Here is a 13,275-nt window from a genome sequence, read left to right as displayed (position 1 = left end):
CTTAGGTAGGTTTTATATGCTACCTGCAGCTTCTCTGGATAGGCATTCCACATTGTGGTTATTTCATTTTCCTTGGTGTCTACATCACAGTTTCAGCCTAATTCTCATAGCTGCATACATTACCCTGTCAGAGAATGCTTACAGGGACTCTGATCCTGCAACAAATTTTCTCTCTCTCTCTCTCTCTCTCTCTCTCTCTCTCTCTCTCTCTCTCTCACACACACACACACACACACACACACACCAGTCATTCAAGATGGATCAGGAGAGAGATGCCAGAGCCCAGGCCTCAGCCCAGGACCACTGGCAATAATAGGCAGCTTTACACTGAAGCCCAAGCCCAGGCCTAGGACTGCCCCACTGACCAGCAAACCCATGGCGGAGTACAGGCGCAGGCCTAGGACAGCCCTACTGACCCCACCGGAGCCCAGGCCTAGCCCACCTCCATCTTGGGACACTGTAGCTATTGCCATTGCCCTCCCCATGCAGTAGCTTCCATCTTGGGACAACAGATAGGGCCTGGAGGCAGTTGAATCTCCAAACAGGCAGCCCACCCTTTCAGGCCATCTTTGAAATTGGTTACATCCATGTTAGGGCACCCCCACTGCTATCTTGAGTTACCTCCGATATTGCCACTACCACCTTTAGTTGCAAGATCATTTATTGTGGGACTCCATCTGGGGTCTAGAAGCCCAACACCAAGGTGAGGTACAGGTAATCTGCAGGGACACTACAAGAATATAAGGTAGAAACTGTAATACCTTAGATCTGCACTGCAAGAAAGGAGGACACATAAGTGAAAAAACAAGGAAGGAAAGTGCCTCCAAACAACAACAACAAAAATACTACAATAATAGAATCCATGGACAGCATAGTTGATGAAATGTCAGAGAAGGAGTTCGGAATGTACATAATTAAAATGTTCTACAAATTAAAGAATGACCTAAGTGATCAAATACAGGCAAAAATTGATCACTCTAACAAAGAGATAAGAAAGCAAATACAGGCAACCACTGATCACATCCACAATGAGAAAAAGGAACAAATAACAGGCAACCATTGATCACACCAAAAAAACAGATAAGGGTACAAATATAGCAAGATAGCAACAGATTACTTCAAGAAATAGAGATTCTGAAAAAAGAGAAACAATCAAAGATACTTGCAATGGAGCAAACAATATATCAAATAAAAAATTCAACAGAAAGCATCACCAACAGACTAGATCACTTGGAAGAAAGAATGCCAGAAAATGAAGACAAATAAAGTTGAAAATAAAGTTGACCACACAGTGAAGATGGTAAGAATCCATGAAGAGGACATCCAAGAATTATGGGATAACACCAAAAGACCAAATCTAAGAGTTATTGAGATAGTGGAAGGCACAGAGATTCAAACCAAAGGAATGCATAATCCCTTCAATGAAATAATATCAGAAAATTTCCCAAACATGAAGAATGATTTGGAAAATCAAATACAAAAGGCCCACAGGACACCAAATGTACAAAATTACAACAGACCTATGCCAAGGCACATTATAATGAAAATGCCTAGCATACAGAATAAGGATAGAATCTTAAGGCCGCAAGAGAGGGGAATCAAATCACATGTATGGGGAGACCAATTCGTTTCTCAGCAGATTTTTCAACCCAGACCCTCAAAGTCAGGAGATCCTAGAACAACATATACCAAACTCTGAAAGAAAATGGATGCCAACCAAAAATCTTATATCCAGCAAAATTAAGCTATAAATTTGATGACAAAAATAGAAACCTTCATGATAAACTGGCCTAAACTCATCAATTAAAGGACATAGATTGACAGATTGGATTTTCAAAAAAGACCCAACAATATGTTGTCTTCTAGAGACTCATCTCACAGTAAAAGACATCCATAGACTGAAGATGAAAGGATAGGAAAAAAAAATGTACCACTCACATGGACCTTGTAAACAATCAGGGGCTTTCATCCTCATATCAGATAAAGTGGACTACAAACCAAAGCTAATGAAAAGGGATAAAAAAAGGGTGTTTCATACTGCTTAAGGGATTCATACATTAATAAGACATAACAATCATAAATGTCTATGTCCCAAACAATGGGGCATCTATGTATATCAAGCAAACCCTTCTCAACTACAAGAACCAAATAGACCACAACACAATAATACTAGGTGACTTTAATACACCTCTCTTACCACTGGATAGATCTTCCAAACAATAACTAAACAAAGAAAGCATAGCACTCAATAATATAATCAATAAATTAGACTTACCAGACATATATAGAACACTTCATCCAGCAATAAGCAAATACACTTTCTTCTCAGTAGCACATGGATCCTTCCCCAAAATAGACCATATGTTAAGCCACAAAGCAAATCTTAGCAAATACAAAAAAATAGAGAAATACCCTGCATTCTATCTGACTATAATGGAAAGAAAGTAGAAATCAGTGATAAAACAAAAAATAGAAGCTGCTACAATACTTGAAGACTATAAACAATATGCTATTGAATGATAATGCATCAGAGAAGAGAAAAAAAAATTCTTAGAGGTAAATGAGAACTCCGTTATAACTTATCAAAATCTCTGGCACACTATGAAGGTAGTGCTAAAAGGAAAGTTCATTTCATGGAGTTCATTCATTAAAAGAAGAAAAAGCCAACAAACAAATGACCTAATATTACAGCTCAAAGCTCTAGAAAAAAGGGAACAAACCAACACCAAAAATAGTAGAACACAGGAAATAATTATGGTCAGGGCAGAAATCAATGAAATTGAAACAAAAAACAAAATTTCAAAAAATTGACAAAACAAAAAGCTGGTTCTTTGAAAAAAATAATAAAATTGACAAGCCCTTAGCCTCAAAAAATAAAAATAAAAATAAAATACTTGGGAATCAACTTAACAAAAGAGGTGTCTTAAAGACCTCTACAATGAAAACTGTACAACACTAAAGACAGAAATTGAAGAAGATCTTAGAAAATGAAAAGAAGGAGAGAGATAACTCAAATTACTAAAATTCTTGATGAAAAAGGAAATATCACAACAGACACTACTAAAATACAGAAGACAATTAGAAGCTATTTTGAAAATTTACACTCCAGTAAAATAGAAAACCTTAAAAAAACCAACAAATTTCTAGAGGCATATGACAACCCAAACTGAGTCAAGGGGACATACACAATTTAAACAGATCAATTTCAAGTAAGAAAATAAAAGACATCATCAAAAGCCTACCAACAAGAAAAGCCTATGACCAGATGGAGTCACAGCTGAGTTCTACAAGACCTATAAAGAAGAATTAATACCAATACTCCTCAAATTATTTCATGAACTAGAGAAGGAGGGAACCCTTCCAAACTCAATCTATGAAGCTAGTATCATCCTGATATCAAAACTAGTCAGAGACACATTAAGGAAAGAAAATTTTAGACCAAAAATTCTTGATGAACATTGAAGCAAAAATTCTCAATAAAAATCTGGCAAATCCCATAAAAAAAACATATTTAAAAAACAGTGGGTTTCATTCCATGGATGCAAGGATGGTCCAACATAAGGAAATCAATAAATATAAATTCATCACATCAATAGACTTAAAGAATCATATGATTATATCAATTGATGAAGAGAAGGCATTTGACAAAACATAGCACCCTTTCATGTTCAAAACACTAGAAAAACTAGTGGTAGTAAGAACATATCTCAACATTGGGAAAGCTATCTATGCTAAACCTAAGGCCAACATCACTTTAAATGGAGAAAAAATTGGCAGTATTCACTCTAAAAACTGGAACAAGACAGGGATGCCCTCTTTCACCACTTCTGTTCAACATAGTCCTTGAAACTCTAGCCAGAGCAATTATACAGACTAAAGAAATTAAAGGGATACAAATAAAAAAATAAGAACTTAAACTATCATGATTTGCTGACAATATGATTCTATACTTAGAGGATTCAAAAAACTCCACCCAAACATTTCTAGAATTAATTAATGAATTCAACAAAGTATCTGACTCATAAATTTATTAATACCCATAAATCAAATGCATTTCTATACATCAGTGATGAATCCTCTGAAAGAGAAATTAGGAAAACTATCCATTCACAATAGCCTCAAAAAATAAAAATAAAATACTTGGGAATCAACTTAACAAAAAAGGTGTCTTAAAGACATCTACAATGAAAATTATATAACACTAAAGAAGAAATTGAAGAAGACCTTAGAAAATGGAAAGATCCCCCATGCTCTTGGATAGGCAAAATTAATATTGTCAAAATAGCCATACTAACAAAAGCCCTATACAATTCAATGTGATTCCAATTAAAATCCCAGTGTCATTTATTATAGAAATAGAACAAGAAATCATGAAATTCATTTGGAAAAATAAGAGACCCAGAATAGCCAAAGCAAACCTTAGCAAGAATAGTGAAGGGGGAGGCATCACAATACCAGACCTTAAACTATACTACAAAGCGATTGTAACAAAAACAGCATAGTATTGGCACAAAAATAGATATGTAGACCAATGGTACAGAATACAAAACACAGAGACAAACCCACATAAATACAATTATCTCATCCTAGACAAAGGAGCTGAAAACATAAACTGGAGAAAAGATAGCCTCTTCAACAAATGGTGCTAGGAGAACTGGAAATCCATATGCAGCAAAATGAACTAAACACTTATCTCTTGCTGTATACAAAAATCAACTCAAAGTGGATCAAGGACCTAGGATTTAGACCAGATAATATAGGACTGTGCCTAATAGAGGAAAAAGTAGGCCCAAATCTTCAGTCAGATTAGGCCCCAAGATCCTTAAGGAGACTCCTAAACCACAAGAAATAAAATCAAGAATTAGTAAATGGGATGGAGTCAAACTAAAAAGCTTCCTCTCAGCAAAAGAAACAATCAATGAGGTGAAGAGAGAGCCTACATTTTGGGAGTAAATTTTTGCCATGCACACATCAGATAGAACACTAATCTCCAGGATATATAAAGAACTCAAAAAAATCAACACCAAATAAACAAACAACCCAATCAATAAATGGGCTAAGGAGCTAAAGAGACCCTTCACAGGAGAAGATAAACATTCAATCAACAAATATATTAAAAATGTCCAACATCTCTAGTAATTAGAGAAATGCAAATAAAAACCACTCTAAGATTTCATCTCACACCAGTCAGAATGGCAGTTTTCAATAATACAAACAACAAAAAGTGTTGGCGAGGTTGTGGGGGAAAGGCACACTCATTCATTGCTGGTGGGACTGCAAATTGGTGCAACCACTCTGGAAAGCAGTTATGGAGATTCCTTAGAAAAACTTGGGATGGAACCACCATTTGACCCAGCTATCCAACTCCTTGGTCTATACCCAAAGGACTTAAAATCAGCATACTGTAGTAACACAGCCACCACAATGTTTATAGCAGCTCAATTCACAACAGCTAAACTGTGGAAGCAACCTCGATGCCCTTCAGTAGATGAATGGATAGGTAAACTTTGGTATATATACACTATGGAATATTACTCAGTATCAAAAGAGAATAAAATCGTGGCACTTGCCATAGATTATAAATGGATGGAGAATATCACGCTAAGTAAGCCAATCCCAAAAACTCAAAGGCTCAATGTTCTCACTGATAAGTGGATGGTGGGTGATCCACAATGGAGGAGGGCATGGAAAAAATGGAGGAACTTTGGGCAAAAGAGAGGGAAGGGAGCAGGTGAATATGGGGGCAGGAAAGATGGTGGAATTAATGGGATATTATTATCCTAGGTACATTTATGACTGCACATATGGTCTGATGCTACATCACGTCCAACCAGAGAAATTAAAATTTGTGGTCCATTTGTGTATTATGAATCAAAATGCATTCTGCCATCATGTATAACTAATGACAACAAATAAATTAATTAATTTTTAAAAAGAATTATTTGCTCCACATGATTTTGCTACAGAAAAACCTGTGGATTATTTACAGTAATGCACTCTGAAGAATGTTATCATCTTTTCTCCATTACTAATAAGCAGCCTTAAGCTAAAAGGCTGAAAAAAGTGTGAAATGACTTACTAAAATCTTCAAAGTTCATTTAATATCTGGATATCAGCAGATTTAACACTACTAAACTAAGCAGAAAACATTTCTGACACAAATTTAGAGAATAGTTTGATAGGGACCAAAAAGAATGAATCCTAAAATAAAAATATTAATAATTTATACTTTATCAAAAGCTAAAAGCCTTCTTGTAATACAAAAAAAATAAAAACAACAAAGAAAACTAAGAGCCACAAATTGGGAGAAAATATTTGTAAATATTTATTTAACAAAAGGATTGAATCCAGAAGATGTAAAGAACACTTCACTCAAAAATATGGGGAAAAAAATAACAATTTGGTAAGTGGTGCTTCACAAAAGATGACATATGAATGGGTGAAAAGCACATAAAAAGATTTTAAGACAATTGGTCACTAACAAATATAGATTAAAATCACCATTACCCTCTTAATGTTATGGCTAAACTTAAGGCTGACATTATCAAGTATTAACAAAGTTGTGGAGCTGCTGGAATTTTCATATATTGCTAAGAGGAAGGTAAATAGTATAGACATTTTGTAAGGAAACCTGGCAGTATCTAACATATACACTTATTTTTCCCCCTCATTTTTAAAAATTTGTTCTTTTTAGATATACATGACAGTAGAGTATTGATATACCTAGCCTAGTTATCTCATTAGATCAGAAGCCAGCTTGTCACAAGTTATGAAGGATTCATTTCTGTTTTCTGTAAAAATATCAGGATGTCTGTATGGCCTGGCCATTAGTTGATGTTGTAAAGCTGATTGGAATGCCTGCCCGTGCCCTGAACTCACCCATGTCCGGTTTTCCCTGACCATATAACAACCCTTTCCTAAACCCTAGTGACGCCTCATAAATTCTGGCCTTCCTTGGCCGGATAACGACCCTCTCTGAGTCTCTAAGATCTCCATAAATTCTGATGCCGGGGCCAGCAAAAATGTAAACTTGTGTTATGCTCCTCAGAGTGTTGTTATCTGTAACCCCCCTTTGTGTAACTTTTTGGGCTATAAAACTGGGCCACAAAGAAGCCTCGCCGCTGTCCTTGGCTCCCACGATTTTGATGGGCAAGGCAGCCCAGCCGGTCGAAATAATAAGCTTGTTTTAATTTGATTTTAATTGGAGTCAGTGGTCTTTTCTTGCGTCGTGGTCTAACAGTATATTTTGACATATTAGACATACAGGGAGTATAACTTATTCTGATTTGGATTCCAATGTTGTGGTTGTAGATGATGTGGAGGTTCACTGGTTGTGTATTCATATATGAACATAGGAGAGTTATGTCCAATTCATTCTACTGTCTTTCCTATTCCTATCCCCTCTCCCTCCCTTTCATTCTACTTTGTCTAATTCAATGAATTTCTATACTCCTCCTTCTCCTTATTGTGTATTAACATCCAGATATCAGACAGAACATTCAGCCTTTGGTTTTTTGGGATTGGCTTATTTCACTTAGCATGATAGTCTACAGCTCCATACATTTACTGAAAAAGTCATAAAATCATTTTTTTATTGATGAGTAATATTCCATTGTGTAGATATACCCCAGTTTCTTTATTCATTCATCTGTTGAAAGGTACCTAGGTGGGTTCCATAGCTTAGCTATTGTGAGTTGAGCTGCTATAAACATTGATGTGGCTGTGTCATTGTAGTATGCTGATTTTAAGTCTTTCAGGTATAGATGGAGGAATGGGATAGCTGCGTCAAATGGTGGTTCTATTCCAGTTTCTTCCTTTTTCATTTTGTTTTTAACACTAATGGAGCACAACTTCTCATTCCTCTGTCTGCACATAGTGCAGCGTCACACCAGTTGTGCAACCATATATTTTTATAGGGTAATACTGTCTGTCTCATTCCCCATCCTTCCTACCCCCACACCTCCTCTCCTACCCTCACTTCCCTCTACCCAATCCATTCTTCTCTATACCCCCGACCCTGGCCATTATGGATCAACATCTGTTTATCAGAGAAAACATTCAGCCTTTGGTTTTTGGGGATTGGTTTACTTTGCTTAGCATGACAATCTCCAGCTCCATCCATTTACCTGCAAATGCCATAATTTCATTCTTCTTTAAGGCTGAGCCATTCATCTGTTGAAGGGCATCTAGGTTGGTTCCATAGTTTAGCTATTGTGAGTTGAGCTGCTATAAACATTGATGCAGCTTTGTCACTATAATGTGCTCATTTTAAGTCCTTTGGGCATACACCAAGGCAGGTGATAACTGGGTCAAATGGTGGTTTCATTCCAAGTTTTCTGAGGAATCTCCATCAGCTTTCCAGAGTGGTTGCACCAATTTATATTCCTACCAGCAATGCAACATGTACTTATTACAAAACTTAACATATGACACAATAATTCCACTTCTAGGCATCATTCCCAAAGAAATAAAAACATAAATCCATACAAAATTTGTGTGCAACTACTCATAATAACATTATTCATAATAGACAAAATAACTGGAAACAACACAAAAATCTATGAACTAGTGAGTGGTTATGTGTGGTAATTCTGAACAATGGAATACTAGTCATACTAAAAAAGAACAAACTATTAATATAAAGCATGAATCAATCTCAAAAACATCATGCTGTTAATAGAAGCAAAACACAAAATACTAGAAACTGTATGCTTCCATGCATATTAAATTCTAAAAAACACAAAACTAATGACACAAAGTCAATCAATCATTGGTTAAAATAAGTGATAAGAGCAAGATTTGATAGAAAATGGACATAAAGAAACTGTTAGTGTGATGGAAAGATTCTAAAACTTGATTGTGTTGGTGATGGCATGTACTTATTACTTTCTCTGTATATTAACTAAAACTCGTTGAATTGTATACTTTAAAAATAGTAAATGTGGGGACTTGGGGTGTAGCTTAGTGGTAGAGCAATGGCCTAGCATGCAAGAGACCCTGGGTTCAATGCCTAATACTGAAAAAAAGGCGGGGAAGTATTATTGTTTCTAAATTATACCTAAATAAAATAAAGGAAAAGAATAATGGAAGCGAAGGAGGAAGGTAGGAGGGAAACATGGCATAAGTTTAACTGTAAAGAAACATCACACTCAGGTTGAAGTTCCAAATACAAAATGAAAGAATCACATTCTTTAAATTTTTCAAGTACTTAAGAACCAGAGAAAAATGAGGAAGTGTTCTAGGTTAAAGAAGACTTCTAAAATATGTTAATTAAAAGTAACGTGGATTCCTGGATGGAATTCTGGACCAAAAGGAAAAGCAGACAGTATCATATTTTGTAACACATAGATGGAGCCACTTCATGATAGTGAGGATTGCATGGTGGTTATACAGGAAAAATGTCTAACTTTGAAAAGAAGCATGCTGGACTACAGTAGTGCCCCTCTCCAAAGTTTCTCTCTCCGTGGTTTCAGTCAACCATATATAGATAGATGGATAGATAGATAGATAGATTATGGCCTAGAATGCAAGAGACTATATATATATACAGATATATACATACATGTATATGTGTGTGTATGTGTATGTGTGTATGTATGTGTATATATATATATATTTTTTTTTCCTGAAAATAGTAAACAGAAATTTCCAGAAAACAAATTCAAAGGTTTAAATTGATGAGTAGCATGACAGAATCTCACACTGCCCCACTCAGGATGCAAATAATTCATTTGCCCATTACCTCCATGCTGGATATGCTACCTGGCCATTAGCCACTTAGCAGTCAACTCAGTTATCAGAGTAACTGTCTGGGTATCACAAAAAGAAAGTGAATACAGTATAGCATGTTACTTTGAGCAAGAGAGAAAGAAAACATATATATTACTATAATTTTTCCATTTTACTATTTATTAATGTTTTTAATCTCTTACTCTGGCTAATTTAAAAATTAAACTTCATTGTAGATATGCATGTAAGGAAAAAAATAGTATAAATAGAGTTCAGTAATACTCATGGTTTCAGGCATTTGCTGGAAATCTTGGAACACATTCCCAGTGGATATATGAGACTACCATAAGTTAGTGCTAATAAGGAATCATATCCAAAACAAAGACTATATGTGCAAATAAACAGAAGGTAAAGGAGTAAGTATGGTAAAATTCTAAAAGCTCGAGCCACCAGCAGAAGTTTTTTGTATTTGATGTCCTTTGTGTAATTTTAAAATGATTTCAGGATTGTTTAAAATGCAACTAAAATCATACATATATCAATTGACATACAAATCAAGAACTATACCATTTCATAAATGAAAGACTCAATATTATATTATCACTACACTGAGTTGGTAAATCATATGAAGTTAGTTAAGCGATGGAGCTCAAACATTTATGGCCAACCACTTGTTCAAAATCTTCAATGGCTCCTCATTACCCACCCAATAATGAAATTATATGGAGATAATGCTTGTAAAGCATCTTACATAGTGGGAATTAAAAATCAATTAGTGTCCTTTTAAAATTCACATTCAGATATTTAAAGGCTTTCATAATGTGACCACAATATTTCTTTTCCTTCCTTTTAAGTTTATTTGAGCATTCAATATACATTTATTGAATGTATTCTCTGCCCCATCCACATTAGTAGAGTTATTATATAACAGCAATATATTACTCCCTTTTGGTGCTTACATAAACCATTATCCAGTCAAACTTGTCATTCACCATTCTGAAACAAGCCTTTGTAAAACAGAACACTTATTCATTCATTCATTTCCTTACTCTGTATATACTCATCGACTTCATCCCTAGCTATCAGAACTGTACTTAAATTAGGTCAAATCTCTCTCTTGCAAGAAACTTGTTATAATCTTAAGACAAACTGATGACTACTCATTTATTCTTCTCAAACGGTTCTTTTCTCATAAAACCTTTTCCTTGCAGTTATTTAGACACAGGATTTGATAGCAAAAAGGAGATCAGGTTTGTCAGATTCCGGTGTCATCAGTATAAGCAAGCTAATAAAAGACCTAGATGTAATGGGAGTGATGAGAATTAGGGAAGAGAATGCATGTCTAAAGACTCAACTTCACCTTTTTCAAACATCTGGACAAAAATTAACTTACTAGTCATCTCCAGTATAGACTACCTGAATTCCTATTACTCTCCCTTACTTTACAGATGAAGAAAAAAAAATTCAAATAGAAAGTGGCTTAGCCAGAGTGTCTCAAAATTTGGAGGCAGAAGCTGAAACAAGCTGGCGATTGCACATACACAGTTTTTAATTTCAGTTTCCAAGAGATTCCACCTAGAACTTAAAAACTGGTAGCCCAACCACATTAAATGACAACAACATCCCTTCTCCAACAGGTTATTTGGAGATGAGAGCCCTACCACTCCCAAATTATAGGATGGATTATGTCAATAATGTCCATCAGGAAGTGAAGCAATAACCCAAACAGCTTTGATTCCAATCATACTTTGAGAACAAGTCTAAGAAAACTTCTTCACTCTGGCCCACAATATGACACCCAGCACACACCCTTCTTTTCTCTCCCTCCCTACCAAACCTGCATCTTTAGTCCACCTGACCACTTCTATTAACCAGAATGATCCCCACCCGTTGGGCTCACCTTGAGTGAAGATCAGCATGCTGAAGAAAAACAGGAAGCAGCGAATGCTGTTAAAATGCTCACAGCAGGGGACAACAATACAACCAATGCCACAGGGCCCTTCCTTAACATGATCCGAGTCTGGTGATTTTTTGGGAGGAGATTTCGCCTTTTTCTTCCGAGGAGCTCTGTTAAACTTCGTAAAGGCCATTGGCAACATTGTCAGGTACGGGGAAATTTTCTTGCGATTTCCTAAAGTCTCAACTTCCTCGTCCTTAGAAGTCCTCCTGCCCGATACAGTCTCCAGCTCCACATTCTCTACGGCTTCCTTCATGGTCTCTAGGTGCCCTGCTGGGACCTGGGGCAAGGCTTACCTGGGTGTATCTCCTTAAAAAGTCTTGCCAGCGCCGAATGAACCCCAAACCCCAAACCCACCCCACCTGGGTGGGAGGACTAGGAGGCCTGAGGCACCTGCGCATAAGGCTCGGACCAGAATGTTCCTCCTCCTTGGGCTGGAGGCAAACGTCTGCAGAGGAGTTGACAGTTGCCCTGGGAGACTTCCAAGGCTGTTTTTTCCTTCTTTGCTCCCACTTGAGGAAGAAAAACAAAAATAAAAATAAAGCTAGAACTAGACTCTGAAAACTACTAACACAGGGAGTACTAGATAATGAAGTCAAAAGATTCCAGTTTTTAATACTCACTTGGAAGCAGTTGAAACAGTGAGTATGTCCCCAATTTCCCCCTATTTACTTGCTTGTAGTGTCTTTCCAATAGGACCATCTTGAAACAAACTGAAATTTGCTGAAGGATCAGAAAGGAAAAAAAAAATCAGTAGACATGGGAGAAGGTACTTCTACCACAATAAAAGTCTTGGAAGAACAACAGAGATCAACAATGTACCAACACTGTCCTTAAATGAAAGGTTTCACACACAGAAATTATTGTCCTAGCACTCTATCCCCCACAAAACACCAGAAAAGATTATTAGCTTTCTTCCTAAATGAAGGACTGGGACCCAGAGCATGATTTACTTTCCCTGGTGTAAAAAAATCTTACTGAGTTTATTAGCAGGTTATTAAACTGGGTTTTGTTTTTGTTTTTCATATGAAAACATAACTTCTTAATGGCTTCATTTTCTTGGGCTGAAATAAAATCTGTTTAAGCCATATGTGTGGAGAAGGTGACTTTCCAGGAGAGATAAAACTATATTCTCCAATGAGTTACACATGTTGCCAAAAACAATCTAACTCTCCAACAAATTTTTGGCAACTCAGAAAGTGCTAGCATGGCAGATCTGGAGAAAAATCACTAAGCACCAACTCAATCTGTTAGAAAAAAAAAGTATAATTCTGCCTTTCTTGGGAACAAAAATTTTATTAATGGCAGAAATGGCAACAGCCTCTGGGTAGACATATTGGCAGAGTTAATTAAAATATTGTAGCCCTCGATCAGACATAAATGAGACATAAAGCAATGAGTTTAAAATGAGACATAAAGCAACATATTGATGAGGCTTTCAACTGAGCCTTTTATTTGGGTGACTGAGTTTTCCATTTCAAATATTTGTTTGATTCTTCTTCTGAATTTCTATTGAATTGTTCTTTCATGTTGTGCATTGTGTTCCTAAATTTATTCAGTTTATTTGCATCCTCTTGGAATTCATTGAA

The 13,275-nt window shown here is 36.2% G+C and overlaps 1 protein-coding gene across 1 annotated transcript in view; it reads right to left on the bottom strand.

The window, feature by feature from the left end:
- Positions 1-13,275, bottom strand: part of Slco6a1 (solute carrier organic anion transporter family member 6A1) — a 214,991-nt gene that overhangs the window by 129,868 nt on the left and 71,848 nt on the right. Inside the window, exons 5-6 of the mRNA XM_046460442.2 lie at positions 12,310-12,409; positions 11,630-12,198 (exon numbers count right to left, since the gene is read on the bottom strand). Coding sequence (XP_046316398.2) covers positions 11,630-11,942 — 313 coding nt within the window. The 5' untranslated portion in view covers positions 11,943-12,198; positions 12,310-12,409. The remainder of the gene's footprint in view (positions 1-11,629; positions 12,199-12,309; positions 12,410-13,275) is intronic.

The sequence above is a fragment of the Marmota monax genome, unplaced genomic scaffold, assembly GCF_021218885.2.
Source record: "Marmota monax isolate L192 unplaced genomic scaffold, Marmota_monax_Labrador192_F-V1.1 WCK01_AAM20220418_F8-fsc00006, whole genome shotgun sequence".
In the NCBI taxonomy this organism is placed as follows: Eukaryota; Metazoa; Chordata; class Mammalia; order Rodentia; family Sciuridae; genus Marmota; species Marmota monax.
This window is presented reverse-complemented; position numbering and strand designations above follow the sequence as displayed.